We start from the raw sequence: 22319 nt of genomic DNA on the forward strand, positions 1-22319 counted from the left end.
CTCAACCAGGTACCCATCAGGTGTGGAATTTACATATATAAACTCTACTTGTTCTGAATCACTGGATGCTGACATTCTGCAATGCTACACCAGTGATTTATTGCCTCATTGACAGGCTGCATTATGTTCATAACCAGTTTTACTCTTTGTCATTATTGCTTGACATCATATTCCACCCTTGTCTCCTCCAAACGTAGTTTCAAGCTCGAACATGACTCCCATGATACTTCGCCCATCTGGACTCATTTACAAAGTGCATGTCTAGACAGTGACATATGCAAGACTGACCCTGTCCTTGCTCCAAATCCTCTCACAGGTATCACATTGCAGAAGTCAGTGAGAGGCCTTCAACAGGAGCCTGATTTTTAACTCACTTGCATTAGGGCATCAAAGCAATCAGAGCTTGATCAAACATTTAGATCAGCACAAGGGTGGGAGTGGGTCCTAAGTATTGGCTAGTACTATACCAGCTTGAATATTTATCCAGTTGGCCATCAGGGACAGGAAGAGAATGGAAACTTTCAAATCAATTTACCCACCTGGACTGTGCCCCCAAATTTGTCACAATAAGCACCCCAGTAAAAAAGTCTTTCAATGCAGGCATCCACTTCACTTAAAGCTTCCTCCATCTCAACACCAGTCAGAGCACTAAGGTTTTGTGCCATCTCTTCCCGTCGCTGTTCCAGGTTCTCTGCCATGTAGTAAACAATTTGAGCCCTATTATGGGCAGCTCGCTTCCCCCATCTGCAGGGAACAAATGACAAAGTCTACAGTCCTTAACTCCAAAATAAACTTGTTTTCTTTTTGCCAGTCTACAACTTCCAAGAGTCAGGAGCAATAGCTTAGGCCAAATTAAGTCAAAATCACATCTTGCTTACTCCAGGGGGCCTTATCCTAGACAACAGATAATCTTTAATGACTTCTCATACAGTTGCAAGGCAAAACTCAGGCCTTTATCGCCATGCCTGCTGCACTCAGTCAGCAGCAATTTCACACACAGCTCCTGACTCTCAGCCCCACAGTACATAAACTGAGCCTGGCTCAAAACTGTAAATTGAAGAATCATACCGACACACTGATTCATCTCCGAGCTGAGCCTTTACCATTACTTACCCCAGTGCTCCTGAGTGAGCAGCCTCGACTGCATTCCGGACATCTTTCCGGTTACAATCACTCACGTAGGCGAGAGCCTTGCCACAGTGGTCAAAGATGGGCCGAGAGTACATGCTGTAAGGCCTCTTCTGAGCGCCTCCATAGTACACTTTATATGTACGGTCAATGCTACAGGTAAATAAAACACCAAGTCAACTGCGTAAATGAAGACAGTCCCATTTACATGGTTTCATGACAAAATTCCCACTTCTTCTCACCTTGGAACCGCATCAATCTGGAGTAGTTTGGGTTTTGTCATCTGACCTGGTATTGGTGGAAGATCTGCTCCTTGTATGGCTGCGAATGTATTATACTGGATTTCTCCTGGATTTGGACGAGGTCTTTCCTCCCATGCGGGCCTCACATACTCATACAAGCCCTAAACAGGAGAGTGGGTTGCAGGGTGAAAGGCCAGCAGTAAATAACTAACTTTATGCTTCCACCCAGGGTTATGGGAATGTAGTGTGCCACAACCAACTGGAAAATTGATCCTAAACTAAAAGGCAAGCCTTGTCTTGTAAACTGTATACTTCCATGATCAGCACATGGTGAACACTCTCTGACAGGGAAGAGTCTAAAGAAATTCCTGGTCATTAACTACATTAATCCAGTAGGTAACTGTAGGCCAGTTAGCTTAACTTCGGTAGTGAGGAAAATGCTTGAATTTATCATTAAGGAAGAAATAGCAAGGCATCTGGATGTAAATTGTCCCACTGGGAACACCCAGCATGGGTTCATGAAGGATAGGCCATGTTTAAGTAATTTGGTGGAATTCTTTGAGGACATTACTTGCATGGCGGACAATGGGGAACCAGTGGACGTGGTGTACCTAGATTTCCAGAAGGCATTTGACAAGGTGCCACACCAAAGGCTGCTACATCAGATAAGGTTGCACGGTATTACAGGTAATGTATTGGCATGGATAGAGGATCGGTAGACCAGTAGAAAGCAAAGAGTAGGGGTAAATGGGTCTTTTTCTGGTTGGCGGTCAGTAGCTAGTGGTGTGCCTCAGGGATCATTGTTGGGACCTCAGTTGTTTACAATTTACATTGATGATTTGGAGTTGGGGGCTAAGTGTGGTTTGTCAAAGTTTGCAGATGACACTAAGGTGAGTGGTAGAGCAAAGTGTGCAGAAGACACTGAAAGTCTGCAGAGGGATATAGATAGCCTAAATGAGTGGGGCAAAGGTCTGGCAGATGGAGTACAATGTTGATAAGTGTGAGGTCATCCATTTTGGTAGGAATAACAGCAAAATGGACTGTGTTTTAAATGGTAAAAAAACTGCAGCACGCTGCTGTGCAGAGGGACTTGGGTGTCCTTGTGCATGAATCGCTGAAGGTGGGATTGCAGGTGCAGCAGGTAATTAAAAAGGCAAATGGAATTTTGTCCACCATTGCTCCAGGGATGGAGTTTAAAAACAGGGAGGATATGCTGCAGCTGTATAGGGTCCTGGTGAGGCCACACCTGGAGTACTGAGAGTAGTTTTGGTCTCTTTACTTGAGAAGAGATATACTAGCACTGAAGGGGGTGCAGAGGAAATTCACTCGGTTGATTCCAGAGTTGAGAGGGTTGGATTATGAGGAGACAATGAGTAGACTGGGATTATACTCCTTGGAATTCAGGAAGAATGAGGGGAGATCTTATAGAAACATAAGATTATGAAGAGAATAGATAAGGTGGAGGCAGGGAGGTTGTTTCCGCAAGCAGGTGAAACGAGAACTAAAGGGCATTGCCTCAAATTAAAGGAAAGCAGATGAAGGTCTGAAGTCAGGAGAAACTTCTTCAACCAGAGGGATGAGAATCTGTGGAATTCCCTGCCCAGTGAAGTGGTTGAAGCTACCTCACTGAAATGTTTTAAGGCAAGGCTAGATTAAGTTTTGAACACTAAAGGAATTAAGGGTTATGGTGAGTGGGCTGGTAAGTGGAGCTGAGTCTCAAAGATCAGTCATGATCTTATTAATGGCTGGCCAGGCTCAAGGGGCCAGATGGCCTACTCCTGCTCCTAGGTGTTACGTTCTTATGTTCGTATGTATTTTCAAAAATGTATCTAGCTTTGTATATATCGCTTAACATGACCTTTGTAAAAAGGGGCATCAAGCTGTTGCTGACCAAAGTCCTACCACAACTACAAGACACTTTAGTATAGTCTTGCTCGACTGTAGGTTTGCTCCCCTGTTAGACAGAGAGGTGGCTAAAGGTGGTTTAATCTGACGGGCCCCAAGCCTAAGGTGAGGGGAGAGGTTAAGAAGGAGAGTCCTTCATGGCAACCTAAGCCAGTGCAGAAATTGAACCCAAGCCAATGACATCACTCTGCATTGCAAACCAGCCAACTGAGCTAACTGACCCCAATACTAATGGCACCGGAAAAGATGTCAATATGATCGATAAGAATGATGACAGGAACACGCGAGACATACATATTTAGAAGGGATTTTCTAATGACTTTCACAGAATCCCTACACAGTGTGGGAGTGGGCCATTCGGCCCATTGAGTCCACATCAAACTTCTGAAGAGCATGTCACCAACTGCACCCCCCCCACCCTTTTACCCCTCATTTCCCACGGCCAATTCACCTAACCTGCCTATCTTTAGATTGTGGGAGGTAACCATAGCACCCAGAAAAACCCACACAGATACAGGGAGAATGTGCAAATTCCATGCAGTCACCTGAGGGTGGGATTGAGCCTGTTCCCTGGCGCTGAGAGGAAGGTGAGCCACCATGTCACCTGTATCCAGAAGTCTTTAAAATTATCTAGGTTTTGATACACAGTGAACTCTTCCTCTCATGAAAAGCAAAACTAGACACCAACAAAATAAGACAGTCACCAGAAATCCAATAGGAAATTCAGAAGAAGCTTCTTTACCCAGAGGATGGCTGAAAGGAATATTATAAATGCACTTAAGGGAATAACATACGAAGGAGAAGGGAATACTGTGCAGGGTTACAACTGCAGATAGAGATGATGGCTGATGGCTGATGCAGACTAGTTCTACGTTGTATTTCCTCTCAAATCCGTGCTTCTTAATTGATTGGACTGGGGGTATGGCTGCAGACTGTGTCATGGCAATATGGAGCTAAACCAATCCAGTAAAACACTGTACAGGCTGCATATTCAAGAACGCACGAGAATGGATAGCATTTTCATTGCAGAAGGGCAGCACATTGCGGTTTTCTTTCTGGATTGCCTTCTTGTGGTCTTTTGATTAGTCACTGTTTTCCTTCTGATATACTTTTCCCCACTCTACCCCGCAAAGCTAGAGGCAAATTCTCAATTTCTATTATGGAAAATGGAAAATCTTACTGCACTCATAGAACATGTGTCAAAAATTTGTTTTATTAGACATTGGGAATGCAAGTTTAATCTTTAGAACAGTTCCACTGGTCATGGAATTGGACTCATAACCTGTCCTCCAGTACTGACCTCTTTTCCACCATCTCGTCCAAATCCACTTTCCTTGTACCCACCAAAGCCAGCTGCGGCATCAAACATGTTGTGCCCGTTCACCCAGACAGCTCCTGCCTTCAAACTAAGGAGAGAATGTTCGTCAGTAAATCTGGAAGAGTAACTGCGTGAATGTGAATGATGCAGGAATGCGAAGGCAAGGGGAAGAGAAAAACAAAGGAAGGAAAGAAAAGGTAGCATAAGGCGATGAGTGGGAAAGAGAAGTAAAGAGGCAAGGGGACAGAGGAAAGAGGATGACAGCAAAGTGGAAAAGCAGAGAAGTAGTAAAATGATACGAGAAAGGAAAAAAGGCAAAAGCTGGTAAGAAAGGAGGAATAGAGATACAGAGGTAATATGCAAGACAGGATGGAAGAACAAGTAGGGAAGATGCTACACGCCACCCCAGTCAATCAATGATCACAGATAATATTACCTCATTGCCACTTCAAGTGCCAGTGGCAGGTTTTCAGTCCAAACACTGCCAGCGAGTCCGTATGGTGAGTTGTTTGCCAAAGCAATAGCTTCCTTTGCTGTTCGGAATGTCAGAGCGACCAAAACTGGTCCAAAGATCTAAGGAATTAAGGGGCGATTACTTATTAAATGTCACAGCAACAAAGATCCACAAAACTTTCTCCCTGCTGCCCAGAAACAGTTTATGCCTGTGTTTTAATCCCAGGCCCGACCCCCAACTATATTATGAACCTGGAGGAAATTACCCAAATGTTGTTACAATATGGCTAGGGATCAGTAACCTTTCTTCTTAAAGCAGACCATAGGTGAGCTCCATGAGACCTATTAAGAAAATAAAGCCACAAGACTGCATGGTTTTACCATACTTTTCTTTACAGATTAGAACAGTAATAGAATCCGTAACATATGTACACCCAGATTTTGTATGCGGTAAACATGGATAATATATTTCAACCAAACACCCCAGAGCGCAAATTAAGCAGTAAATATTTTCAAGACAAATGCCAAAGGATGTCTTGGTAACTCTCCAGGACATGAATGATACAGCGATTCTCAAGAGCAAAATTTTTCCGTGGCACCAGAGAAAGTAGGTGAGGCCCTTAATGAGTGCTTTGCATTGGCATGCATCAAGGTGAAGGACATCGATGGTGGTAAGATTAGGAGGGCTGTGATATTCTTGTGCGTGTCAATATTAAGACGGAAGTGGTGTTGGGTGTCTTCTCCCCAGGAATGGATGGAATCTATCCTAGCATACTGAGGGAGGCAAGAAAGGAAATTGCTGGGACTTTGACAGAGATCTTTGAGTCCTCTTCAGCCATAGGCAAGGTCCCAGAAGACTGGAGAATAACCAAATTTGTTCCACTGGTTAAGAAGGGGAGCAGGGATAATTCAGAAAATTGTAGGCCGGTGAGCCTTACATCAGTGGTAGGGAAATTACTGGTGAAGATTCTTAGGGACAGCATTTACTCTCATTTAGACTTTGGAAATTAGGGTCAGTCAGCATAGCTTTGTGCGAGGAGGTCTGGTCTCATAAATTTGTTTGAGTTTCTTTGGGAATGTAACACAGGTGATGAGGATGGGGTAGCAGATGTTGTCTACACAGACTTTAGTAAAGCATTTGATAAGATCCCATATGGTAGGCTGGTCCAGAATATCAAGTCACATGGGATCCACAGTCAGTTGGCAATTTGGATACAAAACTGACTTAGTCATAGAGGACAAAAGATCGTAGTGCAGGGGTGTTCTTCTGACTGGAGGTTGACAAGAACAAGTGCTGGGACCTCTGCTGTTTGTAATATATATAACAAATGTATAAGTGATTGAGTTGTTTGTAGATGGTCTCATTAGCAAATCTGCAGATGACATGAAAATTGCTGGGGTTGTGGCAGTGAGCAGCATTGTCAAATGATACAGATCAGTTGGAACATTAGGCAGAGACTGGCACATAGAGTTTAATCCGACTAAGTGGGAGGCGAGGCATTTAGGGAAGGCAAATGTAGGAGGAAAGTACACAATGAATGGTAGGACCTTTAGAAGCACTTGTATACAGAGGGATCAGAGGTAGAAGTCAATAGATCCCTGGTAAAGAAGTATATATGCTATGTTTGCCTTCAATGGCTAGGGCACTGAGTTTAAAAGTTGACAAGTCATTTTGCAGCTTGATAAAACTTTAAATAGGCCACAATTGGAGTTGTGTGCGCAATTTTCATCACTGCTATATAGGAAGGACATTAACGCAGAGTGCAAATAAGGTTTGCCAGAATGTTACCTGGATTGGAGTGTATTTCTTATAATGAGAAGTTGGACAAAAGTGGATTGTTTTTGCTAGAGTGTTGAAGGCTGAGGTATGATCTGATAGAAATAAATAAAATGATAAGCAGCGTGTATGGGTGGATAGCCTTTTTCTCCTAGAGTGGAAATGTCAAATATACGGACACATAGGTTTAAAGTGAGAGAGGGAAAGTTTGAAGGAGATATGTGAGGCAGCTGTTTCTTTTCTTTATGAAAATACAGAGGGTGGTAGGTGCCAGAAACGTGATGCTGGGGAGATGGTCAAAGCAAGCATGAAAGCAATGTTTAAGAGACATATAGACAGATATATGAACAGGAACGAGAGGGATAGGGACCACATGCAGGTAGATAGGTTAGCTTAAAATGGCATCATGGTCAGCACAGACATGGTTGGCCAAAGGGCTTGTTCCTGCGCTGTACTGATCTGTGTTTACAAGGAATTACAATTATTTACTATTGCAGATCTGGCCTCAAAATTCCCTCTCTACAGCCACTCCATCATGGACTGCCGCAGTGACTGCTCCTTTTTTAATCAATCACCCTGCTCCCCTGGGTCCACACTTGCCTGGCTACAAAAACTGCATTTCAATAATTATTTTCTGGAACGACAACAGTTTATGCTGAGAGCTAACTTCACAAAACTAGATTTGCCCCTGAGTTTTCCCCAAGCTCCAATCTTGCTCGGGTGTATTAAGCAAATACTACTCATGGGCTTTTCAACCCTCACTCAGTTGTGCTAAAGAATCAATACATTTTCAGACGTTTCGTCACCATTCTAGGTAACATCAGTGAGCCTCCGACGAAGCGCTGGTGTTATGTCCTGCTTTTGAGTTTTCTCAAAACTCGCTAGTCCTGCTTTCTATTTATCTGCTTAGGTTTCCTTGGGTTGGTGATGTCATTTCCTGCACTGGTGATGTCATTTCCTGTTCTTTTTCTCAGGGGATGGTAGATTGGCTCCAAATCAATGTGTTTGTTGATGGAGTTCCTGTTGGAATGCCATGCTTCTAGGAATTCTCGTGTCTCTCTCTGTTTGGCTTGTCCTAGGGTGGATGTGTTGTCCAAATCAAAGTGGTGTCCTTTCTCATCTGTATGTACGGATACTAGTGACCCACGTAACGACATGACCCACCATCACTCGTATCCTTACATACAGATGAGAAAGGACACCACTTTGATTGGGACAACACATCCATCCTAGGACAAGCCAAACAGAGACACGCACGAGAATTCTTAGAAGCATGGCATTCCAACCGGAACTCCATCAAACACAATGGCTCCAAATCAATCTACCATCCTCTGAGAAAAAGAACAGGAAATGACATCACCAGAGGAAATGACATCACCAACCCAAGGAAACCTAAGCAGATAAATAGAAAGCGGGACATAACACCAACGCTTTGTCGGAGGCTCACTGATGATGTTATCTAGAATGGTGACGAAACGTCTGAAAACTAACCTTCCAGCTCAGCGAGCAAACTCACATCTAGAACCTCAACCTGAGCTACAAGTCTTCTCAAAACTCACTAATCAATACATGCAGGCTTCTTCCGAGTCCTTTACAACCTTCCTACTTTCATAGTTTCCCAGCATATCTGCTACTAAGTGCTTTTAAATCGCTCATTAGGTTTTCAACTGTACAGAATCGGAGCAGTTCCCATCAGTACAGTAACTATCAGCACTCCTAAATCAAAAGGTTAAATAGAAGTAAAATATGTTGGATTTTGGAAATCTGAGATAAAAACAGTGGATGTTATTGAAACTGAGGAAGTCTGGCAACATCCGTGGAGCAAGAAACAAGATTAATGTTTTGTGTCCAATATGACTCTTCAATTCTGAGTTTCTTCAACATTTTCTGTTTGTATTTCTAAAATGGAATCTGCCCAAAACAGAGGATCTGTCACTCTCTCTTCCTCCAACTTGGTGATCCCCCACCCTAAACTATTTTCTCTCTGAAAAAGTGAACCCCTCCCCTTCTCACCACGCTGAATTGTCTCGAGTGAATAATCAAGAAACCCTTGCAATAAACCTTGCGCCCATCTCAGGGCAGAATTTAATGCTGCCACGGAACAACTCTTGGACTGAGCATCTTGTTAATAATTGGCACATTTTACAGAGAAGGCGGTCTTTCACGTTATACTTGGACCTAATCAGAAATGGTTTTCATTACTATCAAAGGCTGAAAGCAAGAATAATTTCTCAGTCTGAAGCAAAGAACATCACAGGCTTCACTCAGGCTCAACCAACACAGAAATCAAATCACATTCTGCTGAACTTTGGATGCACTTTCATCACAGTTTGTAGACCAACTTTTGCCACCTGTGCTATCCATGTTACGCCAAGCCCCTTTCCCCAGCAGCCACCACATCCAGCTCCATTATTAATGCATAACATTTACCTGGTTTATCAAGGTATCTACATCTGTGTGGAACTCAACTTGTACCAGAGTGTGCAACACGGTCACATTACAAGAACATATAATAACCCCATAAAGTACAACATCTCAAATCACTTTAGTGAATCTGGTACTTTTGCTGGATAGTCTGTGTTATAAGGAATGAATTGGGCAGCCATTTCACCCACAGCAAACTCCCAGAAACAAATGACCAAATAATCTGCTTTTATTGAATAGATGAGAATTAATGACATAGACACTGGGGAAAACTCCCTCATTCTGCTTTGGAATAGCAAGATGGGTCATTTTAGGTCCACTTGGGACGGTCAGTGGCCTTGGTTTAACATCTCTTCAAAAGAAGACAAGATTAGCTACAGCGACATCAATGATCCAACAGCTCATTAATTATCTACACAAAAGCATAAACATTGCTACTGCAAAGAGGAACTAGTGCATGATTTGTGCTCAGGAAGCCAGACCTCAGCTACAAAGAAAGGCAGAATAATACAAATAGAGTACGCTCTTAACTAATATCAGCAGTAGCTCAGGAGGTAACACTTGCCACTGAATTAGCAAGAGGCTGAAGTCCCACTCCATGGCTTGAACCCAAATCATGACTGCCAATCTAGCACAATACTGACAGAGTGCTGTACTGTTGTCTTTTGGGCAGGATTTGTAGGATGAGACAGTTACTAACAAGGTCAGTAGCTCTTTACTATCCCTAATTGTCCTAAAGGCGGAGTTCAAGCTGCCATTTGAACCACTGAAGTCCATATGATGAAAGGGCACTTACACTGCTGTTAAGAAAACTCCAGGATTTGAACCAATGACATTAAAGAACAGCAGTACAATTCCGGGTTAGGATGCAGTGTGGTTTGGAGGTGAACTTATTGGTGATGGTGTTTTCATGTATCATTCCAGGTGGCAAAGGATACAGGTTTGGAAGACACTGTTAAAGAAGCCTTGGTAAGATGCAATTGTCCATCCTGTTGATGGTACATAATGCTATGATGGAAGTAGTGAATGTTTAAGGTGAGAGATGGGGTGCCGGTCAAGGAGGCTATTTTGTTCTTGATCGCGGCAGCATTCTAGAGTGTTACTGGAGCTGAAATTACCCAGGCAAGGAGGGAGTATTAAACAACACTCCCGAGTTGTGTCTTATAGATGGTGAACAGATTCCAGAGAGTCAGGTGAGTTATGTGCCATAGAATTGCCAGGCTCTGACTTGCTGTTATAGCCACATGACTCAAGTGACCTCTGAATTTCAGGTGAGCCCCAGAATCTTGTTAAATGGTGAGGTTGGTGAAATGTGAAAATAATTAACCGCCTGAATGAACGTAAAAGCTCCAATGACATATTTCCAAGAGACACAGAGCAGTTGTCTCATATTGGCTAATATTAACAGTCAAACATCACAAAGATCAGACTAATCAGTCATACAATCACAGTACAGCTGTGAAAGCTTGCCAAGTGCAACACAGCTACTAGATCACAACAGTGATTACACTTTGAAAGTACTTCTTTTTATGTATGTAAAGCATTTTGAGATATCTGACGGTCATGAAAAATGCAAGCCTTTCTTTTTTAATGTTCTACAATTTTGCAAATAGAAGATATGGAAGAAAAGGGTCACACTCATTAAACAAGTGGCTCCACAAGAAAATGGAAACTGATCTTCCAGCAGATTTCAATTACCTCTTCCTGGACAACACGGGAGACTGTGTTCACATGTGTGATGAGGGTGGGTGGATAGAAGATACCTTTCTGAGGCATTCCTTCACACACCTGGTACACCTGCATATGAGAGAGAGAGAGAGAGAGAGAGAGAGATGTGAAAACTTGCTAAAAGTCCAGGAAAGAGAAAACCATACTTCAGCTTCCGTGTCCAAGATGGAGGTTGTGGAAAATGAAGGCTACCAAACTTTAGTCAGTCATAAAATCAGAAAAAATGTACAGCACAGGAAGAGGCCATGCAGTCCATCAAATCTGAGTCAGCCTAAAAAAAGGAGTCAACCATCCACTTTCCAGTTCTTGATCTATAGCCCTCTAGATTATGGTACTTGCAGTGTCAGTCAATTTATTTTTAGTACAACAAGGGTTCCTGTCTCCACCACCCTTTCAGTCACTATTCCAGACGTCCGTCACCCCATAAATGAAAACTATTCTCAACTCCTCTTTAATTCTTCCACCGTTTACCTCAAATTTACTCCAAGCTAGGCTCCCTGGTTATTGAGGGAAATAGGTCCTTCCTATTCACTGTCTCAGGTCCCCTAATATTAATACACCCCAATTACGTATCACCCCAGCCTCCACTTCCAAAGAAAACAATTACAGCCCATCCAATCTTTCCGCTCAGTTGTATTCAGCCAAAACTCTACTGTTAGAACTGACCAGGAGAAAAGATTACATAAGTATAAATTTGAATATTCTTGAGAGACCAGCTATCAAAGCATTTTTGTCTTTCACTCAGGGCAAATGCAAAAGTACTCAATTAAAAATGACTGCAATGATTTATACTGCAGATGAAAAAGGTGCCAAATGATTGGCAAGTCAGCTCCAATGCATCTATGTACTGCTTTGCAAGAGAAATGGGGGATTAAAAGATCCTCAAGCTTCTAGGTAATTAAAAAAGGCACAAAGCTTGGACATGATCCTTTTGTTTGGACAGAATGGGTCGCTGTAATTGAATGCATGTCGCTTGTAGTAGACTATAGCTTCTAGATTATTGTAAATTGTTGCTAGTTGGCACACTGAAGTCTGTTCGGCAAGTGTTTCCCAATCTCGGATTTACATCTGACAGCATAAGCTTTTCCTGAAGATCCTGTGATCTGTACAATGTGCAATGAACTAAACAGATCTGTTGCAATTCCTGTTTTTTCATTGAGTTGTCATCTCATCCAGTTCAAGCGGTAGCGTCACACTTAGACTCAACAGCCCAGGCAGGAAATGCATGGTGAGAAAAAGAATACATCTAGATATGATAATAGAGACCACAACCGAAACCACGTTTCTACATGATTGATGACGCAACCAGGCTTGGCTGCAACATCCCGGTTAGTAAAATTGTCTCTCAATATTCATTGAGAAGTTTGCGTGTGCATGGTAGGCAACAGGATGAGGAATAAAAATGCTGGAGAAATTCAGTAGGTCTGGCAGCACCTGTGGAGAGAGGATCAGAGTTAATGTTTCAAACTCAATGAATTGTCTTCAGAATTGAGCGAGATGTTGGATGGTGGGCAACACCAGTTGCACAGCATTCAGGAGAGATGGGAACGAGAAATCATCAATACAATATTTCTGGACTGAAACAGAAGATATTCGGACTCGCAATTTGCCAAACCAATTATTGAATTAATTTTAGGTTCCAGAGCTAACTTACACACAGTATAGATCACCAAACTAGATCAAAGAAATTTGAAGTCACCAACTTTTTCAGCCTTAAGAAGTTGAAAATGATAAGAGCAAGAAATGGAGATATACAAGTTCCAATTTCATTGAAAGAATAAGTTTAAAAGGGAGGTGGAGCACAGTACCTCAAATTCCACTAAAGTCAGAATCAGAATGTTTTAACCACGTATCCATTCCTTTTTGAGTGAAACAGAATGCAATGAGATCTTGAATGGAAAATCTTCATCAGTCAACAGATTAAATATCAGTACCTGTGCTTCATTTAGAATATTTCCCAAAGTGCACGTTGAACACGTGAGGAGTTGAACATGTGGCTACAGGGACGGTGCAGGAGGGAGGGTTTTGGATTCTTGGATAATTGGGGCTCTTTCTGGGGTAGGTGGAACCCCTACAAGCAAGATGGTCTTCACCTGAACCAGAAAGGTACCGATATCCTGGGAGGGGAAATTTGCTAAGACTATTCGGGTGGGTTTAAACTAATTCAGCAGGGGGATGGGAACCAAAATTGTAGTTCGACTATAGAAAAGGTTGAGAGTAGGGTGGTCTGAAATAAAGTTTCAGGGACGCAAGATGGCACCGGCAAGCAAGAAGTTGGTTTGAAATGTGTCTACTTCAATGCCAGGTGCATCCGGAATAAGGTGGGTGAACTTGCAGCATGGGTTAGTACCTGGGACTTCGATGTTGTGGCCATTTCGGAGACATGGATAGAGCAGGGACAGGAATGGTTGTTGCAGGTTCCGGGATTTAGATGTTTCAGTAAGAACAGAGAAGATGGTAAGGGGTGGGGGGGGGGGGGGGGGGGGGGGGGGGGGGGGTGTGGTGGTGGTGGTGGTGGTGAGGTGTGGCATTGTTAGTCAAGGACAGTATTACAGTTGCAAAAAGGATGTTTGGGGACTCGTCAACTGAAGTAGTATGGGCTGAGGTTAGAAACAGGAAAGGAGAGGTCACCCTGTTGGGAGTTTCCTATAGGCCTCCGAATAGTTCCAGAGATGTAGAGGAAAAGATAGCAAAGATGATTCTCGATAGGAGTGAGAGAGACAGGGTAGTTGTCATGGGGGACTTCAACTTTCCAAATATTGACTGGGAACACTATAGTTCGAGTACTGTAGATGGGTCAGTTTTTGTCCAGTGTGTGCAGGAGGGCTTCCTGACACAGTATGTAGATAGGCCAACAAGGGGCGAAGCCACATTAGATTTGGTACTGGGTAATAAGCCTGGCCAGGTGTTAGATTTGGAAGTAGGTGAGCACTTTGGTGATAGTGATCACAATTCTGTTATGTTTACTTTAGTGGTGGAAAGGGATAGGTGTATACCACTGGGCAAGAGTTATAGCTGGGGGAAAGGAAATTACGATGAGATTAGGCAAGATTTAGGGAGCATAGGATGAGGAAGGAAACTGCAGGGGATGGGCACATTAGAAATGTGGAGCTTATTCAAGGAAAGCTCCTGTGTGTCCGAGATAAGTATGTACCTGTCAGGCAGGGAGGAAGCTGTAGAGTACGGGAGCCGTGGTTTACGAAGGAGGTGGAATCTCTGGTCAAGAGGAAGAAGAAGGCTTATGTTAGGATGAGATGTGAAGGCTCAGTTAGGGCGCTTGAGGGCTACGAAGTAGCCAGGAAAGACCTAAAGAGAGAGCTCAGAAGAGCCAGGAGGAGACATGAGAAGTGGTTGGCGGATAGGATCAGGGTAAACCCTAAGGCTTTCTATAGGTATTTAAGGAATAAAAGAATGATGAAAGTAAGATTAGGCCCAATCAAGGATAGTAGTGGGAAGTTGTGTGTGGAGTCAGAGGAGATAGGGGAAGCGCTAAATGAATATTTTTCAACAGTATTCACTCTAGAAAACGACAATGTTGTCAAGGAGAATACTGAGATACAGGCTACTAGACTAGGTGGAATTGAGGTTCACAAGGAAGAGGTATTAGAAATCCTACAGAGGGTGAAGATAGATAAGTCCCCTGGGCCGGATGGGATTTATCCTAGGATCCTCCGGGAAGCCAGGGAGGAGATTACCGAGCCTTTGGCATTGATCTTTAACTCGTCATTGTCTACAAGAATAGTGCCAGACGACTGGAGGATAGCAAATATGGTTCCCCTGTTCAAGAACGGGAGTAGAGACAACCCTGGTAATTACAGACCAGTGAGCCTTACCTCAGTTGTTGGTAAAGTGTTGGAAAAGGTTATAAGGGATGGGATTTATAATCATCTAGAAAAGAATAAATTGATTAGGGATAGTCAGCATGGTTTTGTGAAGGGTAGGTCATACCTCACAAAGCTTATTGAGTTCTTTGAGAACGTGACCAAACAGGCAGATGAGAGTAAACCGGTTGATGTGGTGTATATGGATTTTAGCAAGGCGTTCGATAAGGTTTCCCACAATAGGCTATTGTACAAAATGCGGAGGAATGGAATTGTGGGAGATATAGCAGTTTGGATCGGAAATTGGCTTGCTGAAAGAAGACAGAGGGTGGTAGTTGATGGGAAATGTTCATCCTGGAGACCAGTTACTAGTGGTGTACCGCAAGGGTCGGTGTTGGGTCCACTGCTGTTTGTCGTTTTTATAAATGACCTGGATGAGGGCGTAGAAGGATGGGTTAGTAAATGTGCAGATGACACTAAGGTCAGTGGAGTTGTGGATAGTGACAAAGGATGCTGTAGGTTGCAGAGAGACATAGATAAGCTGCAGAGCTGGGCTGAGAGGTGGAAAATGGAGTTTAATGCAGACAAATGTGAGGTGACGCACTTTGGTAGGAGTAACTGGAAGGCAAAGTACTGGGCTAATGGTAAGATTCTTAGTAGCGTAGATGAGCAGACAGATCTCGGTGTCCATGTACACAGATCATTGAAAGTTGCCACCCAGGTTGACAGGGCTGTTAAAAAGGCATACAGTGTTTTAGCTTTTATTAATAGAGGGATCGAGTTCCGGAACCAAGAGGTTATGCTGCAGCTGTACAAAACTCTGGTGCGGCCGCACTTGGAGTATTGTGTACAGTTCTGGTCACCGCATTATAAGAAGGAATGTGAAAGCTTTGGAAAGGGTGCAGAGGAGGTTTACTAGGATGTTGCCTGGTATGGAGGGAAGGTCTTACGAGGAAAGGCTGAGGGACTTGAGGCTGTTTTCGTTAGAGAGAAGGTGGATGAGAGGTGGCTTAATTGAAACATATAAAATAATCAGAGGGTTAGATAGGGTGGATAGGGAGAGCCTTTTTCCTAGGATGGTGACGGCGAGCACGAGGGGGCGTAGCTTTAAATTGAGGGGTGAAAGATATAGGACAGATGTCAGAGGTAGTTTCTTTACTCAGAGAGTAGTAAGGGAATGGAACGCTTTGCCTTCAACGTTGTAGATTCGCCAATTTTAGGTACATTTAAGTCGTCATTGGATGAGCATATGGACGTACATGGAATAGTGTAGGTTAGATGGGCTTCAGATCGGTATGACAGGTCGGCACAACATCGAGGGCCGAAGGGCCTGTACTGTGCTGAATGTTCTATGTTCTATGAATAGATGATCTCCTTAACGTACCAGCTAGCATCAAGTTGTGCATAACTTAATCATTTATGCAAATGTAGGAACCGTTCACAGACTAATGCCAGCTTAGTGTGTAGGAACCAAACATATGAAATAGAAACAATAGCTGACTGTTAGGACGTGGAGCTGAACTTAAGGGGAGGCAATGGCTGGTGACATTAACACTAGATTATTATTTCAGAGGTCCAGATTTAGGCCATTATCGAGTCCTGTGCTCAATTCTGATCACAACATTGCAGCAAGGATGTGGAAGCTTTAGAGAGGGGTGCACAAGAGGTTTACCAGGAGGCTGCCTGGATTATATGGCATGAGCTATAAGGAGAGGCTAGAAAAACTTGGGCTGTTTTCTCTGGAGTGGCGGAGGCTGAAGGGAGACTTGATAGAAGTCTATTAAATTATGGGATGCATAGATAGCATTGATGGTCAGAATCTTTTGCCCCCAGAATTGAAATGTTTAATACTAGGGGGCATGCATTTAAGGTGAGAGGGAAAAAGTTCAAAGGAGATGTGAGGGACAAGTCTTTTAAAAAAAACAAACAGTCTGGAATGTACTGTGAGGGGTGGTGATGGAGGCAGATATGATAGGGGCATTTGAAGGGCGTTTAGGTAAGCATATGAACATGCAGGGAATGAGAGCCAGGGACAGGCAGAAGGGACTAGTTTAATTTGACATCATGTTCAGCACAACATTGTGGGCCAAAGGGCCTATTTCCTGTGTTGTACCATTCTGTTCGAAGTTCCCATGACCATGAAACCATTGAGGATTGTCAGAGAAACCTATCTGGATCACTAAGATTCTTTAGAAAAGGAAACTGCTGTCCTTACTTCTTCTGACATACATGTCACTCCAGGTCTACAACAATATGGTTCACTCTTAACTGCCTGCTGGCAGTTAGGGGAGGGCTATAAATGCTGGCCTGGTCAGTGACATTCGCAACTGGTGAATAAATTTTACAAAGTATGATTTTTAACCTCTCACCTCTGCTCCTTCACTCCTCGCCTGCTCTACATATTCCATGATCGTCTTCTTCTGTGATTCGTCCACCAATGCACCCATGTCAATGCCCTTGTCCAGACTGTCACCTACACGGAGGCGCTGCATTCGCTGCTTTAGCTGGTCAATCAGCTTGTCAGCAATTGACTCCTGTATTAGCAGTCGAGAGCCTGCACTGCAAACCTACAACAGAGAAACACCATAATCCTGAGGAGATCGACAGCAATTTATCTTCTAGCTATCACTGTTTAATACTCAAATTAAGCGATAATAATACCAGGTGTGAAACACTTTCAATTCAGCGTTAGTACCATAGATTTCATCGACAGATTAGAAGAGTAAAGCTCCCCTTGCCCAGTACTAATCAAGTTCAGGACTGGTGTCACTGATGCAAAAGTTCAGATAAAGTCAAATCTGTTAACTGTGCTTGTGGAGAGGCACCCAAACTATGACACATTTCCTACTATGCCCTCTACTACCAAACCTACGTTAACGACAAAGTTTGAAGTTTTTCAAATCTTGAGCGAGAGACTGCATGCAAGTGGTGAGGGAAGCCATAGCAACACAGCATGTAAAAGCTCCAACCGTTTGCTTCAAAACACCCTGACCTCAGGAAGACAAAGCTTGCTACCAAGTGGAGAACACCCTCTTGGAAAATCATCCATCCTTGTGAAACTGGCCATCATACTGTAAAAGCGAGAGGAATCTGTAAATCCAGACAGCAATTGTGTTGAGTTGGCTGTTCTCAGCCAGGACATCAACTTGAACACTGAAACATGTTCCAAAAGGGAATGGTAGCCTTCTGTGTCTTTTACCCAATGGGCTATTCTTCTTTATATGCCAGCCTTGGCAGGTTGCAATCTTTGCCTTTGGAAGTATGTTATTACATAATGAAGGGAAAAACTGCCAAAAAAAGCTAAATATTTGTGACAATGGCACATACTTTTGGGTGCTTCTTGGTTGGAAAATATATAACATGCCTAAGCTAAACACACAGCTGTGGGTCTCACCTGTCCTTGGTTGAACCAAATTGCATCCACAAGGCCTTCCACCACACTGTCCAAATCAGCTGTATCAAACACAATGAAAGGAGATTTCCCACCAAGTTCCAGTGATAGTTTCTTGCCAGTGCCAGCTGTAGATCGACGGAGGAGCTGACCGACCTGCGTGACACATTAAAAAGGTTCAGTAATCAGAAACAAAGAAGTTCCTTATAGGATTTAAAATGAATTTTTAAAGGGGTTTGACAGGGTGGATGCAGAGGTCGATTCCCTTGGCTGGGAAGTATAGAACACAATATAAAGGATGAGGGTCAAGGTGAGAAGAAACTCATTCACTCTGAATTTTCAGGATGGCCTAATCTCTAAGGGGTTTGTGAATGATCCTTCATTAAGAAAGTAAATTAGATTTTTGGACTCTCCGGGAATCATGGGATATGGAGTTTTGGGGGTAGAAAGCAAGGGTTTAGGAGGTCTGTTGTAACTATATTGAATGTCGGAGTAGATCTCAGGGAAAGATGGTCTACTCCAGTTCCTATTTGTTCTGTTCCCATTTAAAAAGGATTAAAAGGCCAAAACCCAACATCTTTACCTTTTAAAAAGAAACTAGCTTTAAATATTGATTAATCACCAAATCAAACTAAGATTCAATTACTGAGGTTTACCCACCGTGACATGATGGCTCTCGAAACATGGGATCTTGAAGCCAGTTACACCGCATCTCACAGCCTTTTCTGGAAGCCTATTCCCTGAATCAATCATCCTTGTGGATGAAAACATTTCCTCTTGACTTTTCTTTTTACGCCTAATTTCCTATTTTTAACCGTTTGCAAAAGAGAACAATTTGTCAGGATAAATTTTCTCTCAATTTCTTGGCACGATGGCTCAGTGATTAGCACTGCTGCATTACTGTGCTAAGGATCCAGGTGTGATTCCACTCTTGGGCGACTGTTTGTGTGGAGTTTGTATGTTCTCCCCCTTGTCGAGTGGGTTTCCTCATAGTACTCTGGTTTCCTCCCACAGTCCAAAGACGTGCAGGTTAGGTGAGTTGGCCATGCTAAACTGCACACAGTTTCCAGGAATGTGCAAGCTAGGTGGTTTAGCCACAGAGAACGAAGTGTTACGGGGACAGGGTCAGTCTGTGTGGCTTACACCTTGGAGGATCAGTGTGAACTCGTTGGGCCGAATGGCCTGAATCCACTCTACAGAGATTCTATGATTTAATTAGGTCACCACAAAGTCTGCTCTCTCACAAAAGGAGAGAAGCCCAACATTCCGCAGAAGTTGTTAGCAGAGGGCTGGAAGGAATTGCTCTACAGGGATGAATTACAGCAACCAGTTATTTCCTCATCAGCAAGTTCTCTGCCCTTCAATATCCATCTCCTGCTAGTCGACATCTCCAGGAAGTTCCCCTTACACTGACTAATTCCTTGTGGGCAGCTTCTGAAGGCTTACTGTTGAAGTTTTCTCTCCCCTTCAGATTTTGTCCCTTTTCTGAAGGCACTAATGATTTTTCACTCTGCCACAGTTCTGTGAGCATAACCAGCCTTCCAGCACATTCCTTCAATGCTTGCTTGTTGTGAGAGAGATGAGGCAATGGAATCAGGTGAACATTTATTCAAGGAAGATGAGCTACCCTATGCTCAATGCCAGTTTATGAAGCAGGATCAGAATCTAGATCCCTGGTTCGTATTTCATCACCTTCCCTCCCGCCTCGCTTGTTCAGCGATACTGACACTGATTACAGCACACTAATTGTTGGCCCAATAAATTTATTTCAGATTTGAGGCCAAAAGCTTACGGCTGTTCTGTTCAGCTTAGCAATGCACAAAGTATTTCAAACATTGGTTATCAGGGAAAGCTGGCAAAAAAGCTGCAAACCTTTTCACTGACACCCAAATTGAGTTGCACAGTTCTCAATACCTAATTATGTTTCTGGCTTAGGATCATGCTACAGCAGACAGAATGGGGATTTTAACACAATCGTTCACATCTACAAGTCAATGGAATTTTATAAAATCTGTCAAAGGGGGCTGGAAGGTCATTGCAGGACCAAAGGGAATGCATTACTCTGTTTTACAGTTGGCCCTGTATCTTCCAACATTGAAACACAATGAGCTAACAGGTTTAGTGTTGGATGACTAGTATGAAGTCAGTTAGCCAGTGAATCTGAACAGCAAGATGTTGAATAATTATGCTAGACACATGCCCCATCAGGCTGGATGTGCACAATTCTCCCTCTCATTTTGTTTTCGGCTTCTTTACTAAAGCTCTTCTAATTAAATGTCAGTTTCTATGCAGTTAAAGCAGCAGATTCAGAAACATAACATTATTTGATGTAAAGCCCCTTGTGATTTACAGGAAGAACATTTAGCCTCACACCAAAAAATGAAACACAGTACCAATAAATAAAGCCCAGCTGATTGTATATTATCTTCTTTCTGATGCTTTTACATCAAAAGGTAATGAGTATTATGCTTCCCATTTCAGACAATGGATGCCATCAACTCCTCTATCTTGTTTGCAAGTAAGGCCGGGTTTGTTCAGTTGGATAGCTAGATATAAATAGAGAACACAAATATCTTCGAAATCGAAATACATTCAGGACAGTATAGTAGGAGTTAAATACAAAAATAAAAGGCTGCCTCTAGCCTTTTTTTAAAAAGGTACTTCCAAGGGCAAGTTCAGTGCAGATTTGATGTAGAGTAAGCTTCTATTAATGTTCACAAGCGCACTTAATGTTTTTAAGAGTTAGCATTTAAACATTTGCACTAAAAGCTAAGAGTTATGAAAGGTGCTGGCAAAACCCAGCCATTTCATTTGTATTAACATTACACTGGAAATTGCAAATAAACTGGCTTTCTAACGAGGGTAATAGACTTACATTTTATCTGACCACTCAGGAAGGCTACAGGCCTTGGTTCATTCCATTTATCAGGGACATGGTTGTGGAGATATAGAAATAAACTCTTTTAAAGTTCTCCAACTTTTGAAGATTAATTGCACTTTGAGACAGGATACTATTACCCAAAAGCAGAAGTGAACACTTGGCATCCAGTAAGAAATGCCAAAGCCATTTCTACCTTCTTCCATGGAACCAGACATGAAACCAAAGACCAGCCTTGCTCCTTTAATGAGCTTAGTAATAAAGCCGCAGTACCTTTACTCCAAGGCAACTACACTTGCTGACTGGTTAAAAACCTTAAGACATTGGCCTGATTCTGCTCTTTTCTTCCGACTGGACGGCAGAGCTTTCTCAGTGAGATCTGGACTGATCTGTTAATCCTCAAATCCACCTTCCTGCATATTCCCTATAATCCTTGACTCCCTTATTGATTGAAAATCTTGAAATCTTAGCCTGAATACGCTTAAGAAAGATCCTGAAAACAGCAGAAGCCAATGCTCAAATAACTGCACTACAGACTTCCATTCAAAAGATTGGCCTCTTTTTCCCCACAGAGCTATTAGTGGGTCACATCCACTTGTCACTAATAGCAGCTGGTCAAGTGACAGACAATTCAATGTCACGACACACATGTTGTCAGATTTGTACAAAGTAACATGGACAGCAGGTTGGCACTTGAATTCCAGACGGCAAGAAGTAAGTGCAGCAAGGGACAAGGCTGACTTAAAGACCACAGGGTTTTAAAAGCGAGACAGGGTGAGCTGGGGCCAGATAAACAGATTTAAGAGAAACGTCTCTAAGAATTTATCCAATGCAGTACCGTGGTAGAGCCGGTGAAAGCGACCTTGTCCACATCTTGATGCATCGCCAGTTTGCTGCCAAAAGCTCCATTTCCCGTCACCACGTTGAACACGCCAGGTGGGAGGCCAGCCTCCGCACAGATCTCAGCAAACAGTAGGGCAGTCAGTCTCGTGTATGAGGCTGGTTTCAATACAACTGTGTTACCTGAGATTCAGAGGGGAATGAGTCAGACAGGACATGGGCATTTAAAGCATTGCAACTATTCTGTATGAACTTCACCAGTCAAACTTCAGACTAACATTCATTATAGTTAAAAATTTCAATCCAATCATCATTGCACTATGAATTAAATTTATTCAATAAATCTGAACTGTATTACATTACTGCATCATTAATGTCTTGCTTGTAAACCTTTGACTTTGATTGAAAGAAATA

At 42.8% G+C, this 22319-nt stretch overlaps 1 protein-coding gene across 2 annotated transcripts in view; it reads right to left on the reverse strand.

Moving 5' to 3' along the window:
- aldh16a1 (aldehyde dehydrogenase 16 family, member A1) overlaps positions 1-22319 on the reverse strand; it is a 75145-nt gene that overhangs the window by 16105 nt on the left and 36721 nt on the right. For both annotated transcript variants that reach the window (XR_009443032.1, XM_048521157.2), the window contains exons 6-14: positions 21904-22088; positions 18191-18343; positions 17166-17363; positions 10946-11044; positions 5030-5166; positions 4576-4681; positions 1371-1531; positions 1114-1281; positions 540-744 (exon numbers count right to left, since the gene is read on the reverse strand). Coding sequence is in view for 1 of the 2 variants with exons in the window: in XM_048521157.2 (XP_048377114.1) it covers positions 540-744; positions 1114-1281; positions 1371-1531; positions 4576-4681; positions 5030-5166; positions 10946-11044; positions 17166-17363; positions 18191-18343; positions 21904-22088 (1412 nt within the window). In the remaining variant the exon portion in view is untranslated. The remainder of the gene's footprint in view (positions 1-539; positions 745-1113; positions 1282-1370; positions 1532-4575; positions 4682-5029; positions 5167-10945; positions 11045-17165; positions 17364-18190; positions 18344-21903; positions 22089-22319) is intronic.

This window comes from Stegostoma tigrinum, chromosome 38 (assembly GCF_030684315.1).
Source record: "Stegostoma tigrinum isolate sSteTig4 chromosome 38, sSteTig4.hap1, whole genome shotgun sequence".
NCBI classification, from domain to species: Eukaryota; Metazoa; Chordata; class Chondrichthyes; order Orectolobiformes; family Stegostomatidae; genus Stegostoma; species Stegostoma tigrinum.